The sequence below is a fragment of the Sapajus apella genome, unplaced genomic scaffold (genome assembly GCF_009761245.1).
Source record: "Sapajus apella isolate SASKATOON/1434 unplaced genomic scaffold, GSC_monkey_1.0 scaffold12, whole genome shotgun sequence".
Lineage (NCBI taxonomy): Eukaryota > Metazoa > Chordata > Mammalia > Primates > Cebidae > Sapajus > Sapajus apella.
Genome location: NW_022436952.1, coordinates 29,697,491 through 29,717,545, shown reverse-complemented (window position 1 = coordinate 29,717,545; position 20,055 = coordinate 29,697,491). Strand labels below are relative to the sequence as shown.

Below are 20,055 nucleotides of genomic sequence, written 5' to 3'. Positions count from 1 at the left end.
ATGCATTGATAACACTTGAAACAAATACATTGATTAAAAAGAATCATAGAAATACTAACTTTTGAAAGTTAAGAATCTTAAATGTTGTTCAACATAGAACATTCTACCTTTTCTGTTATTGGTTGATAGCACCAATCTTCCACTTATGACATATTCCGAAATTTTAACTTGATTAAAAAATTCTGTTAGAGGACAGGAAAGAAATGGATTTTCCATAAAAGGGAAATTAGTATGTACATTTTTAAAGAGTTATAATTTTTAAAGCAAGATTTGTACAGTATGATACTTTCTTTTAATTAACATGAATCTGTTTTTTGTCAATAAAATGTTTTTTTCTCTGATAAGTAGTTCAGTTGGAGTACAGGCTCTTTTTAGATTATGCCAGATTGTATTCAAACTGCAGTGGTTAATGTCATAGATTTATTGCTTTTAGCCCCTTCGGTTGATGTTTAGCCTAAACTGTAATTTCCTTTTCCAGATATAACTTAGATTGTATATGAAAAGCTGACAATACATTGACTTTTTCTGTTTAAATCCATCGAGCCTTTAATAATGATATGTTTTGTGTTTATAATGGTAGTATATAAAATTGGATTCACCATCTTTCTGATGCCATATTGATTAGTTTGATTTTATGGTGATGGGATCATTGTGTGTTAACTGCATTAAGGAGGAATGGATTTGATTGACTTTGCATCCATTTTTATCTGTGTTACTTTCATGTTTTATTTAAAAGCATTTCTTGACCAGAATAAGTTAAGTGGTATAATTTGCTTTTTACACATTTATGTAGTTGAAGTTAGCAATGTGGCAAAATCTCTAATGGAAATAAAATGCTTCAGAATGATGACATAAATCTGAGCTATTTCTTGCTTGAGGAGCAAGTGTTATTCATAATAATTTAATAGCTTCTGAGGTGTTTTGTTCATTTGATAAAGACTTATCCACCTTAAATCAATTCATGTGCTCTGCTTTGTTTAATGTAGTCAGGTTGTTAATACAGACTTAAGAGTTCATCTTGTTTTGATAAGTGGTGAGTAAAGATTCCATGTCTTAGGAAAATTATATTGGAATATCTCTGACATTAATGGTTTAATGTTTTAGACTAGATGATGATGCAATGGAGAAGATTATTCCAAAAGTATCTGGTTGTTTATATTTGTGAAATCCATAAAGAAAACATTCAAAGAATCTTATGTAGTGGTAAGATTAATGTGTCTTTTTGTTGGATAGCTTCTGTCTTTATTATTGCCATCAAATTGAATACTCAATGCTAATTGTGTTGGAAGGAAACATATAGGATGTAGGGTTATAATATACGAAAGGAAAGGGAATTTTATAGATAAAGGTTAAAGTAGAAAAATGGCAAAAGATAGAAATAGATATTTCACAGAAAAAAATAAAATACGGTTGGCCATTGAACAACATGGGTTTGAACTGTGCAGGTCCACTTATATGTGGATTTTATTTGTTACTAGCAGCCCTTAGACAGCAAGACCAACCCCTTCTTTTCCTGGCTTTCCTCCTCCTCCTTAGCTTACTCATTTTGAAAACATTGAAGAGGAAGACCTTTAAGATTGATTCACTTTCACTTAATGAACAGTAAATGTATTTTCTGCTTACATTATTGTTAAGAATATAATCTATAATAAAAAATAACATACAAAATATGTGTTAATTGGCAATTCTTTGTCATCATTTAGGTTTTTAGTCAATAGTAGGTTATCGCTAGTTAAATACTGGGGAAGCAAAAGTCATATGTAGATTTTCAGCTGTGCAGGGGGTTAGCACTTGTAAAACATGAGGTGTTCAAAGGTCAACTATACATATAAATGATATAAAGTATACCCATAACTTCACTTGTTATTAATATAAGAGAGCTGCAAATTAGAAGTGAGATACCACTTTTTACTTATCAGAAACTGAGCCACTCAAAAGCTTGCAATATATTCTATATTTTTAACTTTTAGTTTTGAAATAATTTTAGACTAACAGTAAGTTGCACATGCCTTTCACCTTACTTCCTTCAACTTAACCTGAATGACGATATATTTCGTAGCCATAGTACAGTACCAAAGCAAGAAAATTTTCTGAGTGATGTGGGTCAAAAAAATAAAACCTTGGCTTGGTGCAGTGGTTCACGTCTGTAATCTCAGCACTTTGGGAGGCTGAGGCGGGCAGATCATCTGAGGTTGGGAGTTTGAGACCAGCCTGACCAACATGGAGAAACCCCATCTCTACTAAAAATACAAAAAAAAATTAGCTGGACGTGGTGGGTACGCCTGTAATCCCAGCTACTTGGGAGGCTGAGGCAAGAGAATCGCTTGAACCCAGGAGGCAGAGGTTGCGGTGAGCCAAGGTTGTGCCACTGAACTCCAGCCTGGCAACAGCGAAACTCTGTCTCAAAAAAAAAAAAAAAGTTGAAATTAAAAAAAAATATGTCATGTAAACAATAACCATAATAGAATTAGAGTGCTATAGTAATTTTAAAGACTTTACATCAAGAAGTATTGCTAAAGAGAGACATTTCTTTCATTCATGATAAAAAGGTCAATATGATAAAACAATCGTTAATACATAATACAGATAAAACAATTTTTTCTTTTTGCTCAGTGATACTTGTTCTAGAAAAACATTATTAATATGTATGATTAATAAAACAATTATTAGTGCATAAATTCCTAGCAACACAGCCCCTGAAAACATTGAACAAAATCTGACAAAATCGAAAGCAGAAATTTTAGCTCTTTGTTACAGCCCAAGCTTTCAATAATTTATTCTCATTAGTTGATAGGAGTAAGCACTCTGTAATTTTCCCCATGCATGTTAGTAAACATGTACAACTATTTCTCTATTAAAAATAATTGATAGAACAATTGGATAGAAAGTTCGAAAAGACTTAGAAGACATGATTGACGTTATTTACCAACTTGACCACCCAAAACCTGCGGAATGCACATTAATCAAAAACATCTGGGACATTCATTTTACATGATAGAACAGATGCTGGCCATGAAACAAATCTCAATAACTTTAAAAGGATTAAAGTCATGCAGAGTATTTCTCTAAGGACGGTGAAAATCAATAACAATATTCAATTTGGAGGATTTCCAAATATTTGGAAATAAAACATAAATAACTCATGGGTCGAAGAAAGAAGCTTAGGGACATTAGAAAATATTTTGAATTGACTGAAAATGAAAACAGAACATATAAAAATTTAAGGAGTGTAGCTGTACTATTGTATGGAAGAAAATGTACAGCTTTAAATGCTTATATTAGGAAAAGAATATGGTCTGAAATTAATAATGCAAGTGTTTCCCTTAAAAGATTATAAAAAGAGGTGCAGGTTATAACCAATGCAAGGCAAATTAAGCAAATAATAAAGATCTGGATAGAAATTGATGGAACAGCAAACAGTGAAATATTGGAAAAATCTAAAATTGATTCTTTAAAAAGATCAATATAATCAATGTATTTGTAGCTAGATTGAAGCGGAGGTTCTAGCTAGAGCAATAAATTTTAAAGATTGGAAAGGATAACATTTCAGACATTTTTGTGATGGCTTGTGATCGTTATGATATTGTATAGCATCATTGAACTGTAAAGTTAAAATGGGTCGCTTTTATGGTATGCAAGTTGTATCTTTGTAAAACTTTCAGACACACAAATACTATCTTGGTGCTTAAGTACATTGTTTTTTGAGCTATCTTTGCAAATATGTTGTAACTGATAGAAAAACTGTTCTAGTCATTTACTCTGTATCTTTCAGGGCAGGAATAACATTTAGCTTTATTCTGAGCTCTTAGCGCAGGGTATTTTACACATAGTAGGACTTTAGTCTAACATGCATTTTTGAAAGAAAAAAATTAGCATTGCCAGTGTAGGACAACTTCCAAGGTTACTTGAAATTAAATTTCTCTGCGTCTAAATATCATGTTCCAAAATTGGTGTAATAGGTTTTCTTTCTGAAACGTTAGATAAGAACAGTTTTTTAAGAGTTGTTTAACTTATGATGGGAAATTATATGGATGTAAATTATGTTTCAATATAGTCTTAAAAATTAAGAGGAGTGAATAAAAGAAACTCCATTTGACATACAGAGCTACCCACTAATACACCTCTGCTTTTATGATTTGATAGTAGTTTCAAAGTTGTTCTATTTCTCTCTGTAAACTAGGAGTTGAAGAACACAACTTTCAAACTATAATATGAAAATGTTATTGGGTGATTTCTCTATACACCCCCTTGTTTATGTTTAACATGTTATTTTCCCTGTTCTCCTGTTATATTTCAATAATGGGCAAAAAAAAAAAAAAAAAAAAAAAAGTGATTTTCCAGCAGATCCCATAACACAGTAAGACCTATATTTCCTGTCCTTGGATAAAGCTCTAAGTGATTTTGTAAAGAATCGAAAGTAGTTGATTGTATTATTTTTTTTCTCCGAACGTATACTTGAAGAAGTAATTGTTTCTGTCATCTACAGTCAAGTTAGCTGACTCTTTTTAGAGTTTATATGACTGATCTGCTTAGGGGCATGTTATATCTCTTTCTTGATTCTAAAATAGAATTCTCTCCTTATATACAAGCATAATTTACTAGAGTGGAAATGTTATTTGGTCAGTGGTATTGTGATGTACCTTCTTATAGTCTTCAAGCTTGGTTATTGGTGAGAAAATATTTACCTCCATTTGTCTTCATTTCTTTTGCAAAGGTGCTTGTGAGTGAGGATTCTGACAGTGATGGCATTGTGGCCCACTTCCCTGCCCATGAGAAGCCAGTGTGCTGCATGGCTTTTAACACAAGTGGTAAGTTTCTCTCTCTCTCTCTCTCTCTCTCTCTCTCTCTCTCTCTCTCTGCAGACCATTTATATAATGGGTTTTCCAGCCAAATATGGAATATGGAATCTGACTTTTCTTCATGCATCAGTGTATATTAGAAAAGTTATTAAGTTATCATATTGAATAAATGAATTTATAATAAAAATTTAATACTCTAAAATTTTGTTCTCAATAAAGTAGCTATTAAACAGTAGCCATTTAAGCGGTGTTATTGAGTTATATTAATTTCTATTTATAATTACTCCAAGAACTTCAGTATTCCAAACTAGAATATTAATGGATATGAGCAGTGCTTTTTTTGTAACTTGAAGTTTCTGTGTAACTTACAACACTTTGTAAGCTAATTTAATTTTCTCTGATTTTGTTTAGTGGTGTTCTTTGTTTTTCTGTTTGTTCTTAAGGTTTACTCCTTTTTGTTATCTCTTTAGTTCCTTTTAATATAGCATATGATTTGTACCTTTTAATTTTTTTTGCAATGTCACAAGCAGTTGTCTTAAATTCTGCATTTGTAAGATTTTAAATTTTTTATTTAATTTTAAAATTATTTTTTAAAAAAGATACAGACAGAGTCTCACTATGCTGCCCAGACTGATCCTGAACTTGTGGCCTCAAGCAATTCTCTTGCCTTAGCCTCCCAAAGTGTTGCCACCATGCTTGGCCAGATTTCTTTTCATTATGATGTTTTTATATTTCTCCATTCCTTGGATATCTGTTAACTGGAGGTTAAGTTTAGAGGTATAAATCCATTCAGGCTGAGGAGTTTTTGTTTGTTTGTTTCTAAACTTCGTAAGTATTGCTGTCTATATAATTTCATTCCCATGGGAGACACATTATTTTAGCTTGTCTCCCTATTTGTGGTGCTATATTTGATCACATGAATACGTAATGACAATCACATATCTACATTATTGGAAATAGGGTTTTCTTGTGGAGATTAACAAGTACTCTGCAGTATGTCATTTTGACATTATTTTTGAGGCAACTTTTTAATTAATAATTTTGTTACATTGAAGGTTATAGAATGGCGGATTGTTTTCTTAATTCTGTCCTGGTGTCCGCATTTATTAAATGTTATTCTTCTGTAGAAAATATTTTCTCTCAGCAGCCAGGAGTAAACAGCATTTCTCCTATATATCAAAAGCAGTATAAATGCCTAATTCTCTCTCTCTCCCTTTTTTTAAATGGCCATTTTTCACAGTATGGAGTTGGTGTAATACTTCCAGTAGTAGGAAACAAGTTACAAGTTGAGTACTATATATCTGAAATGCTTGGGACCAGAAGTCTTTCTGATTTCAAAAAAAATTTTTTTTTTGCTTTTGGAATCTTTGCATATATAATGAGTTATCTTGGGGGTGGGACTCAAGTCTAAACACAAAATTTGTTTCATGTACAACCTATACACATAGGCTGAAGGTGATTTCATACAGTATTTTAAGTGATTTTGTGCAGGAAACATAGTTTTGACTGCGTTTTAACTGAGACTTAGTACATGAGGTCAGGTGTGGATTCTTCAGTTGTGGCATCATGTCAGCCCTCCAGTTTTGGAGCATTTCAGAGCATTTTGGTTTGTGTTATAGGAAGAACATAAATTTTTGGGAGGATTTTGGTTTTTCAGATTAGGGATGCTCAATCTGTATTTTAAAAATACTTTGTAAATAAAACTGCTCTTTTTTTTCAGAGCTGGTATAGTCATCAGAAACTTGCAGTCTTTTCAGATCTTACCCATTTGGTTGATGTATCTAAGAGCATACTGTTTTTATCTTAATTTTCAGAAATGGTTATATCACTTAAAATTGATAGGAAAAGCCCATCCTTTTCTCCTTCTTTTCATCTTTTCAAATGAAGAATGATAGTAAGAGATTATCATTATATAGAGATACTATTTTATAAATCACTTCGAATAATCTATCCTCTAATATCTTAAGTCATCTTTGATTAAGGGAGCAGGATTTTTATCGTGATTGGTGATCAGTAGGATTGATTTAATTAATAAAGGCAAGATATATTGAAATTCTCTGAGTATTGTGGGAATTAAGTTAAATGTGAAAAAACAATCTGGAAGTTATATTACTTGTAGCACTCCACTTGGAATAACCAGTATGGCTCATTTTGATATTCCATCTGTTATGTCAAATCTCCTTTTTGTTAATGTACATTTCATATAGTCCTACAGTGCTTCTGACACTGGCAGCTGTGTTTTTTTCCTATGACTTTGCATTATAAGAAGAATGTATTTTTTAATATAAAGAGTGTTGCAGTCATCCGCAATTAATTTTCTATCATAAAATGGTTTCATAATTTTGATCTACATTTGCCATTTGATTTCTTTGACCTCTCACATTTGTGCTTATATAATAAGGTTAAAAATAGCATTATTTATACCTATTTTTCTGTGTTGCTGGGACACTAGGTTTATAACTCTATGATGTAATTTATTTTGTGATAATCATTTGTTTAAACGTTTGTTTCCCTTGCTAACTTCCCTGTTCCTCCTACAAAGAGATCAGATGTCATTAATCTTTGTATCTCTACTGCTTAGCATGGTGTCTCAGAGTAATAGTAAACTTAGTGAATTATTTTGAACTATATAGATATATGACACTGTATTAGACACTGTTTTGACAATGAAGGTGATAGGTCAGTCCAGTACTTTTAAATACTTTTTTCCCTTATTTTTTAATTGAAATTTTGATGAGAGTTTACTGAAGTTCTTCTGGAATTTATTCACTTTGGAATGGTTCATGGTGTATAGAGTTTCCTTATTCTGATATTAGATAGTTGTTTCATATAGCAATCTATGAAGCCTGTTAATATCATTGGAAATAATCCCATACAGAGATCCAATTAGTTAACTGTATGTGTAAACTTGTGAGTGATGAAAATAATGGTTTTTAAAATATGATTTCACATTTATTTATAATTCGCTAAATATTGCTCATGCTTCAAAATTATGGTAGAGCCTATAATTTAATATAGTAACAAAAAAGCACTTAAAATACTTATATTTTAATTTTTTAAAATCTTAGGTATTTTATTTTGTGTTTTAAATAATTTCATTCTAAGAAAGCAGTTCTTAGGCTTTACCATATTGCTAACAGGATCCACACTACAAAAATGTTTTAGAACCCTTTATCGAAAAGGTTGATGCTTTCTGGTATGATTTCACCTGTTTCAGCTGACGCATTGGAAGATACCACTTTCACTAGTGACTCTATTCACCTAGTCTGGCTAAGTCTTGGTAACTGAGTTAATAAGAGATAGTCTCTATGCATGGAGTCTGCTTGCTGGTTAGTTACAAATGCACAAATAGGGTCTTAAGGAAGGAAAACCCTTTGTGGAGTAAGGACAGCATGCTAGGGGATAAATATTAGCCTGGTTTTGAGGTACTGGAGACAGCTCTTCAAAAGGAAATCAATTCCAAGCTTGGACCTAAAAGATATGTAATTACATAATAATGACTCAGTGCCTGGCATCGTAAATATTATTTGAATGAAAGAGGCAAGAAAAATGTGGCACATTTGAAATAGATTGCGAACCATAATCTATATAGTGGACTCATTAGTTTGTTGTGCACAGATATGTTTTTCAATGTGTCCTCGTTTCTGCAACATTTTATAAATCTTTTGCATCTGTTTAGATATTTGTATTCAGCGGAGGGTATATAACTCAGCAACTGCTCATACAGTTGGTTTGCACAGTGCTTTATAGTAGCTGGTAGGCAAAATTTTATGTAATTCCTTATAATTCATCTTAATTATTTACTTTCATCTTTGAGTATTTCTGCTGTTCTGAATATTGACTTATTACTTGATTATGAGAAAGCATGCAGAAAATGTTCAATTCTTAATTATTTGAAGTCTGTATTTTTTTCTTTCTTTTTTTTTAGTTAGCAAGTGCTAGTCAGTAGCTACCCAGCTTTATTAAAAAAAAAATTGTTGGGATTAGCCATAACTTCTAACCATTAATCAGGTCATATCACTAGGTGACATTTTATTTTGCTCTGCTAGTTTCTGGTTCATATTTACTGTTCTAACCCTTCTGATTGATACACATATGTATACACACACATATATAGAGGTTATGTTTTAGTAAGGAAACTGCACTGCTATTTGTAAATGCATAGATACCTCAGTAGCTGGGTTTTTTCCCGTAAATTATTATTTGTCTTATAGTTTTAAAAGTGTTTTTGTGAGATAAAATGATGTATTTTCTAACACTCTTCATTTAAGTCCTCCCCATTAGTAAATAAATTTACTAATGTGATTAAGAAATGGGACATTATAAAATGAGGTTGGAGTGCTCATAATCCCAGTGACCCAGGAGGCTGAGATAGGAGGACCACTACTTGAGGCCAGGAGTTTGAGATTAGCCTTGTCAACATACCAAGATTCTGTCTCTAAAAAAAAAAAGTGAAAAAAAAATTAGTTGGGCATGGTGGCATGTGCCTGTAGTCCCAGCTACTTACTTGGAAAGCTGAGATGGAAGAATTGCTTGAACCAAGGCATTAAGGCTGCAGTGAGCTCTGATCCCACCATTGCACTCTAGCCTGGTTTACAGAGTAAAAGTCTGTCTGGAAAAATAATTAAAAATTAAATGAAGTAGTTCTCTGCACACTGGCTGAATTATATTTGTTAGATTCTGAAATTTTATTAATTGGCATTTTGTACAAAGATATGTAATTTCAATAGGCCTTAACGCACTAGTTACAGTTTTTAATTTAAATTGGCTTTTTCCAAAATATAGCTTATAGATCCTCTAGTAATATACTCTAGTCTTTCTTTACCCATACATGTAACCATATATGTTTTAAAATTTATATTAGGAAGTTTTAACCCACTAATAATTCTCTAATTTGGTTAAAGGCATTTTCATGGGGTGTGTAATATAGCTAATAATAACAGTATTGCTTGTTAGAGTACTTTTTACTAGTTTAGGGAAGTTCATGTAAAACAAAACATGCAATAAAGTTGATTGCATGATTTTTGTTTTTAAAGCTGATCTTACTCAAACCAGTTTACCTGTATTTGTCACTGGCACACTTAAGAATACAAAGAAATTTCTTTTAGTCATCTTTTATTTAATTAAATTAATTATTTGTTTTTTGAGATGTAGTGTTGCTCTGTCACCCAGGCTGGAGTGCAGTGGTTAAATCTTGGCTCATCACAATCTCTACCTCCTGGGTTTAAGTGATTCCCCTGCCTCAGCCTCCCAAGTAGCTGGGATTACAGGTGCGTGCCACCGGGACTGGCTAATAATTATGGTTTTTTTAGTAGAGATGGGGTTTTGCCCTGTTGGCCAGGCTGGTCATGAACTCCTGACCTCAGGTGAACTGCATGCCTTGGCCTCCCAAAGTGCTGGGATTACAGGCATGAGCCACCACACCCGGCCCTTTCAGTTTTTTTTTTTTTTTTTTTTTTTTAAGGTGCTCTTGTTGCCTGGGCTGGAGTGTAGTGGCACAATCTCGGCTCACTGCAACCTCTGCCTCCTGGGTTCAAGTGATTCTCCTCCCTCAGCCTCCCAAATAGCTGGGACTACTGGCGCCTGCCACCATACTCAGCTAATTTTTTTGGTATTTTTAGTAGAGACAGGGTTTCACTATGTTGGCCAGGCTGGTCTCAAACTCCTGACATTGTGATCTGCTTGCCTTGGCTTCCCAAATTGCTGGTATTACAGGTGTGAGCCACCACTCCTGGCCCATTTTAGTCTTTTTTAAAAGAGAGACATATTTTTAGATGACAGTGTTATAAACATGTCCTGAACAACAAAATCCAAGAACAAACTAGGCCTGTAGCCACCTCCTGGGAAACGTTAAAAATAATACAAAACCTACATGATGGAATAACAGTGCAAAATGAATTTAGGAGACAATGTAGGTTGGTCGACTGGGGGGCATACATTTCTGTCTTGTATGGGACCTAGTTAGAGAAGAAATGAAGTATGCTATTAAATAGAATTGTGAAACTTCTAGTTCAGCAGCTGCATTCAGTTTGTTTTTCAATTTTTTATTCCCATTCTTGTTTGTTAGCTGTGACTTTGAGTCCGGAATTAAAACAAATATTTTAGTGGCAGCATTTATGATTCGTTTAGAAGTACCAGATTGATCCTCATGCTTAGATCTGGGCAGATTCAATATGGACAGTGTAAATTTGTTGCTCTCAGGGACAAATTGAACAACATTTTCTAGGGAACTTAAAAAAAATTAATGCATTTTATTTATTTTTTGAGATGAAGCCTCACTCTGTTGCCCAGGCTGGAGTGCAGTGGCATGATCTCGGCTCACTGCAACTTCCACCTCCCGATTCAAGCAACTCTTCTGCCTCAGCGTCCAGAGTAGCTGAGATTACAGGCATGTCCCACCACACCTGGCTAATTTTTTGTATTTTTAGTAAAGATGGGGCTTCACCATGTTGGCCAGCCTGGTTTCGAACTCCTGACTTGAAGTGATACCCATTTTCCTTCCATTAAGTATCTTTCAGTCCTTAAACATGTTATATAATTTGTCCTCTGCCTGAAGTCAATTTTTTTTTTCTTTTCTTTTTCTTTTTCTTTTTTTTGAGACAGTGTCTCCCTCTCCGGCCCAGGCTGGAGTGCAGTGGCATGACATGGGCTCACTGCAACCTCTGCCTCCCTGGCTCAAGCAATTTTATGCCTTGGTTTCCTGAGTAGCCTGGACTATGGGCACTCAGTCCTGCAGGCACCACCATGCCCCGCTAATTTTTTTTTTTTTAGTAGGGATGGGGTTTCACCATGTTGCACAGGCTTGTCTCAAACTCCTGAACTCAGGCAATCTGCCTTCCTTGGCTTCCCAAAGTGCTATGATCATAAGCGTGAGACACCACGCCTGGCTAGAATCATCTTTTGCCTGGCTAACTCTTACACTGAGTCCTATCTTAAATATCATTTAAGAAGTCTTCCCTGACTCTACATAAAATATCATGTTCCCCTTCCTCCTTCACTTTGTCACCCAGTTGGGCAAGCTAGTTAATCTGCTTGGTATGCTCAATACCTCAGTTTCCTCATCAATAAAATGGGGGCTAATAATGGTATCTAAAATAATACCTGGCCAGGTGCACTGGCTCACACCTTTAATTCCAATACTTTGGGAGACCAACGCGGGTGGATAGCTTGAGCTCAGGAGTTCAAGTCCAGCCTAGGAAACATGGCAAAACTCTGTCTCTACAAAAAATACAAAAATTAGCTGGGTGTAGTGGTGCATGCCTGTAGTTCTAGCTACTTGGAAGGCTGAGACAGGAGGATTGCTTGAGCCTGGGAGTCAGAGGTTGCAGTGAGCCGTGTTTGTGCCACTGCACTTCAGCCTGGGTGACAGAGCAAGACCCTGTCTAAAAAAATGAAAAATAAAATAATACCTAACAAATAAAATAACCTCAGTAGATACTGGTTGTTTCTGTTTTCATTATTATCAATCACCTTCATCTTAGTTTTAAAATTGTTTACATCAGAGTATCTTTTCAATGTGTTCTCTGTTAGAGGTAAGCTTTTATTAACATTTTGTCCCCACATATTAGCCAAGTAACTTTCATATACTTGATACTGAGTAAATGCACATTGAATAATTATAATAATTAATTCCATTGGATTGTTTCATAATTGTAATCATGGAAAAACTGTAGCAGGACAAAGTTAAGACATTTATTCAATGTTGTTATTCATTTGTTGAATAAAATCAGCTTATGTCTAAATTGTGGTTTGAATAAGAATTGTCTTTGTCTTTGTATTGTGGGAGTGATCCATGATGGCAAATTATAATACTTGCAGTTACATACCACAGATAACTAAAACTGAAATATGTAATAGGTGTTAATTAAAAATACCTCATGGAGGCCGGATGTGGTGGCTCATCCTTGTAATTCTAGCACTTTGGAAGGCCAAGGAGGGCGGATTACTTGAGGTCAGGAATTTGAGACCAGCCTGGCCAACATGGGGAAACCTCGTCTCTACTAAAAATACAAAAATTAGCTGGGCGCGGTGGCACACACCTGTAATTTCAGCTACTGGGGAGGCTGAGACAAGAGAGTTGCTTGAACCAGGAGCCCGAGGTTGCCAAGATGGTCCCACTGCACTCCAGCCTGGGCGACAGAGCAAGACTGTCTCAAAAAAAAAAAAAAAAAAAAAAAAAAAAAGCACCCTGTGGAAATAACATTTTTTATGTCATAAGACCAATAGATTAGTATACTATTAATTATATTGCTTTAGACAACAACAAAGGAATATTTCTTATTTATCAAACTGTCGATTAGAAACATAAGGAAGAAATCCTCAATTCTCTGCAATAAGCCTGACATAAACAGACCTGCCACCTTTAATTCAGTAAATAATTGATTTGCTTTCCCAGAGGTATTACTTCTGCCAGCTGAGCAGCTGAGGACTGTGAGGTATAACACATCTGCATTTTAAATAATTACCCCTCTTTGGCAGGGAAATTGCTTTTCCATCCATTAATAAGAGTAAAATGAATGTTGAATCTCTAGTGAAACAGAGTAAATATGTACCCCTTTAGATGCTTGGCTACATCTTTAACAGACTTGAAATTCTTCTGGTTACTTAAATGCTATATATTGAAAGGTGATTGTGGTCTTGGGTTAATCATTTTAGGTTTTTCTTTTTGGACATAAAAGTCCCATTGATTCTAGCAAGTGGTTAGAGAAATACTGTGTCTTGATTTGTTTTTAACATCTATAATGCATCACAGATCCGCAGAATAACATAGCTTGAGATTTTTAATCTGACAGCTTCTGGTTTATCCCTATCAGACACCTATATTATTTCATTCACAATGCAAAGGCAACTTGAAGAATTTATTTCCTTTTTTCATTAGAAGAGGATGTTTCCATAGTAGGTTTGTACTTTCTTGTTTCATCATCTTGTAAGGTGGTGTGCTTTACTCACGTAATGGATTTACTCCCTGAAGAATTAGTTCTGTTTGCCCCCTGTTCATTGTGGCACCGTAGTTGTGTAAGAGAGGGATCTTTGCAGAGGTGATTTACCATTAGGTGTAGTAGGTTCAGTGTCTAGGGACCACAGTACTTTTAGAACCTCGCTATAATCTTCTGATTTCTTTTAAAAGCACAAAGAAATCATGGTTTTAAGTTAATATAATGGAGTCATAAAATACAACTTTAAATATTTTTTCATGGAGGAGAGGGCCCATGAAGACAAAAATACCCAGGTCCCACCTAAAGTCCCAATGTAGCCCTGGGTTCCATCAGTAAGTGAGGAGCCTTGCCCATTCTTCATCACCACTGCCACAGCACTACCACTTCATTGAATAAAGGTGCTCAGTTAATAGTGCATGAACTCATGGAAGATGTGAATGCATACACTGGATACTTTGTAAAAATGTGAAGTAAACATATATACCTGTAAAAATATACCTATGGACAACAGATATACTAACAATAATATAAACATAATATTTAATTTAATTTTGAAAAGGGTAAAGAAGGATCTAGGTAGTCAGGTACATACATGCAAAACACCTGTTGATTTCAACTTTCATTTATCAGTTTACCCTTACTGGTTGTTAAACGCTGAAGCACTTGAATACTTTTTGCCCCTCCCACTTGCCTCTGGGTCTCCCTCAGTGGCCCAGGCTGTGGATACCTTGTTTCGCTGTTCTCATTCAGATTGGCCTGTATCTTGCCATACATTAAATATTTTCACATCGCTTTGAAAATAGCCTAGATTTTTCTCAAAGATATATATACATTTCAGAGAGATTTATTAGATATGGTAAAGTGGGTATCTGTGGTTGGGAGCAGTGAGAAATGAAGAGTGGATGCAGGAATGGAAGAACAAAGAGAAAATATAAAAACAGTAAGAGGCTGGGTGCAGTGACTCATGCCTGTAATCCCAGCACTTTGGGAGGCCAAGGTAGGCAGATCACTTGAGCTCAGGAGTTTGAGACCAACTTGTCCAACATAGTGAAACCCTGTCTCTACTAAAAATACAAAAATCAGCCGGATATGCTGGCTTGCGCCTGCACCTGTAATCCCAGCGACTTGGGTGGCTGAGGCAAGAGAATTGCTTGAACCCACGAGGCGGAGATTGCGGTGAGCCGAGATTGCAAACCTGCACTTCAGCCTGGGTGGAAGAGCAAGACTTCGTTTCAAAAATAAAAATCATACAATACAATACAATAAAAACAGCAAGAGAAGGTTTATGTATAGACTTATTAACATAGATGAAATGAAAAGTCTGATTAATTCTTCCATGTATCTGAAGTCTAAAAAGGATATCAATTAGAATTGAGAATTAATAAATGTAATGTTACTACAGTTTTAAGAGTACAACAGTGTAAAATACTATTAAATAAAATCATAAAGAATTTATACTATAATTATTGATATAATTTAAAATGAACTGATTTTATAATTTTCCCTTTGTTCCTTTGTTTCTTAGAAGACATTGAATAAGTAAATATATGTATAATTTGATTGTGTACAGAATGCCTGCCTACCCAGTCACCTTTTTTTTTCTATTTCTTTTTTTTTGAGATGGAGTCTCACCCTGTCGCTAGGTTGGACTGCAGTGGCGCGATCTCAGTTCACTGCAACCTCTGCCTCCCGGGTTCAAGTGATTGTCCTACCTCAGCCTCCTGAATAGCTGGGACTACAGGCGCACACCACTACACCCAACTAGTTTTTGTATTTTTAGGAGAGAGAGAGTTATACCATGTTGGCCAGGATGGTTTCAATTTCTTGATCTCATGATCTGCCTGCCTTGGCCTCCCAAGTGCTGGGATTACAGGCGTGAGCCACTGTGCCCACCCTACTCGGTCATCTTTTTTATGGATCAGCCATTGTTCTTATATATTCTTGTTCTGTAACATAGTTACAGAATTATGCTTTGACACTGCTCCTGTAGGTAATCAAACCTAATTTCCAGAGACACTTGGTCATTTGGTAATATTTTCAAAATATGCTCAGATACCCAAAATGTGTTAACTGATGTACAGTTTGATACAGCATACTTGATGACTATCTTTGAAAACTTATCTTTCATCTCATCATCATGTGTTACTTAGTTTCTGAACATTTGGGCTAGAACCCTGATTCATGTCTGTTATATTTTCTTGTTAGTACTATGATACCTGGCTCTTTGAGCACCCATTTAGCCAAGCTCAAACTCACTGACCTCTTTTTTTTAACCCCTCACCATATATCTGTTTCTTTTATATATCCTTCTCTGAATGCTGTATTTTGAGTTTCTCTCTCTTTTTTTCCTTCTGTTGGGGTGGGGTAGCTGCTCAAGTGTTTTAACTTTCTAACTGGTCTATTTAACATCTTGTATTTTCCCTCTCACCTTTCATCCATATAAAACCAACATGTTTATCTTGTCCTCATGTGTTTTTTTTGCATTCATCTGTCTTCATTCTTATTGGACTGTAACTTATGTAACACAAGTTGCACAAATTTTAAGTATATGGCTTGTTGAATTTTATGTATGTATATACCCTCTAAGCAACATCCAGATAGTTTAAAAGATCTCTTTCAGACATCTCTGAAACAGACGGAATGCCATCCCTACGTTTAGAAATTTCTGCATTTCCAAATTTACCTTTCAAATTATTTTGCAATTCCTAACACATAAAGAAACTGCTTGGTAAGGATTGGTCTCCATGAAATCCTCTTCTTTATTTCTGCTTCCTGTCTTATGCTGTTCATAATTATTTCACTTTACTATCCCTTCTGTCTCGCAAATTCCTGTTAACCTCCATTTAGGGTGTACTTTATTATGTACTTCTAGAAATTATTGTCTATCACACAAATTTAGCATTAGTTGACCGTGTGTTTATGTGTGTATCTGTATCTATAATTTTTCCTTGAGGTTGGTTATAATCTGATACTGCTATGTAGATACCTATAGATCTTGAGTACTAAGCTTTGTGTTGGAACATAATATATACCAGAAGCTAACACTATTTTATCCTTAGATTTTTCCAGTGATATTTCTCACCCTTTGTGGATTTCAGCCATCATATCTGTTAATTGAAATGAAGTTGTTTCTAATGCCCTCTTGAGACAGAAAACTGGGAACTGTATCATTTACTCTTTTCCTGAATAAAGTTATGAGTCAGTTTAATCTATCCAAATTAAATTTTCATATCTTTCCAATTCTCCAACTTTACCTAAGTAATTTAACATTTTTGTCATCCCAGTGACCCTCCATGTTGCAATGTTAGAATATGAGCAAGAAAACCCATTTAATTCTGATAACAGAGCATATTTTTATAAAAATTTTGTCACACAAAATGTGATAAAATTTTTTGTCACTTTTATGCCCTGATATATTAGTAGTATTTTGTGTGTTGTTATTCATGAATACTTAACCTTATTTTATATATTCATTTATTTATTTTGAGATGGAGTCTCACTCTTGTTGCACAGGCTGGAGTGCAATGGCACAGTCTTAGCTCACTGTAACCTCTGCCTCCCAAATTCAAGCAATTCTCCCGCCTCAACCTCCCGAGTAGCTGGGATTACAGGTGCCTGCCACCATGCCTGGCTAATTATTTTATTTTTAGTAGAGATGAGGTTTCGCCTTGTTGGCCAGGCTGGCCTCAAACTCCTGACCTCAGGTGACCCACCTGCCTTGGCTTCCCAAAGTGCTGAGATTGCAGATGTGAGCCACCACGCCTGGCCAAAATTTATGTGAAATTTCAAAGGACCTAAAATAGCCAAATCAATCTTGAAAAAGATAATTTAAAAGACTTAAGCTACATAAATTTCTGAATTAATCTAAAGCTCACCAAGAAAGGATTTTTTAGGGGGTAAATATAAACATAGATGAGTGAATCTAATGTCCAGAAATATATTTGATTTTTGACAAAAGTGGCAAGTAATTAAATAAGTGAACTGTAGTTTTTTTCAACAAATGGTCTTAGAACAACTGGAATAGCTTTTGGTGGAAAAATAAATTTTACTAATGTCATACATAAAATTAATTCTGAATGGATAATAGGCTTAGCATAAACACTAAAACAATGAAACTTTTAAAGGAAAACAAAAGGTTTTATCTTTTAATCTTGGGATAGAGAAAGATTTCTTAGAACAGCCAAATCACAAAATTTTCATCAAAATTGAAAATCTTTTGGAAAGATGTTAAATAGTGAAAAAGTATGCCACGGACTGGGAGAAAATTTCTGATGATAGATAGATAGATAGACAGACAGATAGATAGATATTGAAAACACACAATTTAAAATGAGGAAAAGATTTAAACAATCTTGTCACAAAAGAAAATATTTAAAAGCCAGTAAGCACATGAAAAACTGATCAACATCACTGATCATCAAGGAATATTGGCACATTAAAACTGTGAGAATACCAATTGAAATTATTAAAAAGACTGACAGTATCAAATGTTGGTGAGGTTACAGAGCTTGTGGGAATGTAAAATTATACAGCCACTTTGGAAAATAGTTTGGCAGTTTCTTATAAATATTTCATATGTGACCCTGCGATTCCACTCTTAAATATTTATCCAAGAAAAATAAAAACATATGTCCACATGGTGACTAGTATTTGAATGTTCATAGCAGTTTGAGTCACAATATTAAATAACTAGAAACAGTCCAGGCATGGTGGTTCACGCCTGTAATCCCAGCATTTGGGAGGCTGAGGTGGGCGGATCACTTGAGGCCAGAGGTTTGAGACCAGCCTCACCAATATGGTGAAACCCTGTCTTTACTGAAAATACAAAAAGATTATCCAGGTGTAATGGCAAACACCTGTAATCCCAGCTACTTGGGAGGCTAAGGCAGGGGAATCACTTGAACCCGGAGGCAGGGGTTGCAGTGAGCTGAGATGGCACCACTGCACTCCAGCCTGGATGACAGAGCAAGACTCCATTTCAAAAAAAAAGAAAAAGAAAAAGAGAGAAACAGCCAGGGAATGGATATATAAATTGTGGTATATACTTACAATGGAACACTAGTCAGTAATATAAATCAATGAATGATATACTGTTAAATGCAGCCAATAGACTGAGAATATATTGTGTGTTTACATTTCATGAAATTCTAAAGCAGGCAGTATTAATCCCTCATAACAGAAAGCTCATGAATGGTTGCTTGGGGCCAGGTGGATGGGGAGAGAATGGTCTGCAATTGAACACAAAGAAACTTTTTTTTGAATGCTCTCTCTCTTGAATATGGTAGTATTTATACAGGTATATGTATTTGTCAGATTCGTCATCCTATACACTTAAAATGAATGGATTTATTATATATAAATTATATATTAGTAAAGATTAAAGTGTTAATATATATTCTGGCAATGGACAAATGTTCTCAACTACTTGAAAAAAAATGAGAATACATGCACATAGACATACACCACTTTCCCAAATATCTATTTGGTAAAGAAATCTGTTAAAAATAGTGAACATTAGAATGCTTAATGTGAAGATGCACTGGAAATGACCAGAGATGTCATCATAAGCCTGAAAATTTTATGATTCAAAGAGAAAGAAAATAATTAAATATTTAAATAATGATGTTAAGACACTTCGAACTGCTAAAAACTCAGGAGGATGAATATAACAAGTTAAAAAATAAAGTGAGCTAGAAAATCAGTTGTTGACTCTGTATACTTTTCCATGTGAAACAAATAAGGGCAATATTATCGATTTCTTTCTAATTTATGTTGGTTATGGATATATGCAACCTTTGTAAGGGATCAGCTAAATCATCTGCTTTGTTTGGTAGTTTTTACTTCAGTGCCTTTAACAGAGTGTTATGTAGCAAATTTGATAAATATTACTATGTTTTAGGCTACTTAAGTGGGAGAATACATTGATGAGTTTGATTACTAGTATCTGTAAGCAGCTTAAAAATATGCTGCTATAAGCTACTTAAGAAATTGATACTGCTCATATGGAGACTTTGGGACCATTGTTTTCCAGTATTCATATTCAGGTTGAAAGTTTTATTAATCCGACTTTAATACGCTATGATATGGATTTGTGAAAACTGAGGTTAGAGCTTTCTTTCAGTACTGGGATTCTGTTTCTTTGCTTTTGTGTTTACAAATTTGGGTATTTTTCTAAATAATTAATTTGTAGGTTTGCATCTATACAGGTGTTAATTGAAAAGTATTACATGTACAAGCATTAATGCCAAAGTAAAAAATTGTTTTATGAGTGATATAATCTGAATTCCTGTAAAGATTTCTATTTGATTCAGCATAATTGT

General features: G+C 34.5%; 1 protein-coding gene across 10 annotated transcripts in view; it reads left to right on the top strand.

Annotated features, from left to right (window-relative positions):
• The window catches only part of BCAS3 (BCAS3 microtubule associated cell migration factor), a 664,948-nt gene that overhangs the window by 208,357 nt on the left and 436,536 nt on the right, over positions 1 to 20,055 (top strand). For all 10 annotated transcript variants that reach the window (XM_032279300.1, XM_032279309.1, XM_032279301.1 and 7 more), the window contains exon 13: positions 4,715 to 4,808. In XM_032279300.1, the coding sequence (XP_032135191.1) occupies positions 4,715 to 4,808 (94 nt within the window). The remainder of the gene's footprint in view (positions 1 to 4,714; positions 4,809 to 20,055) is intronic.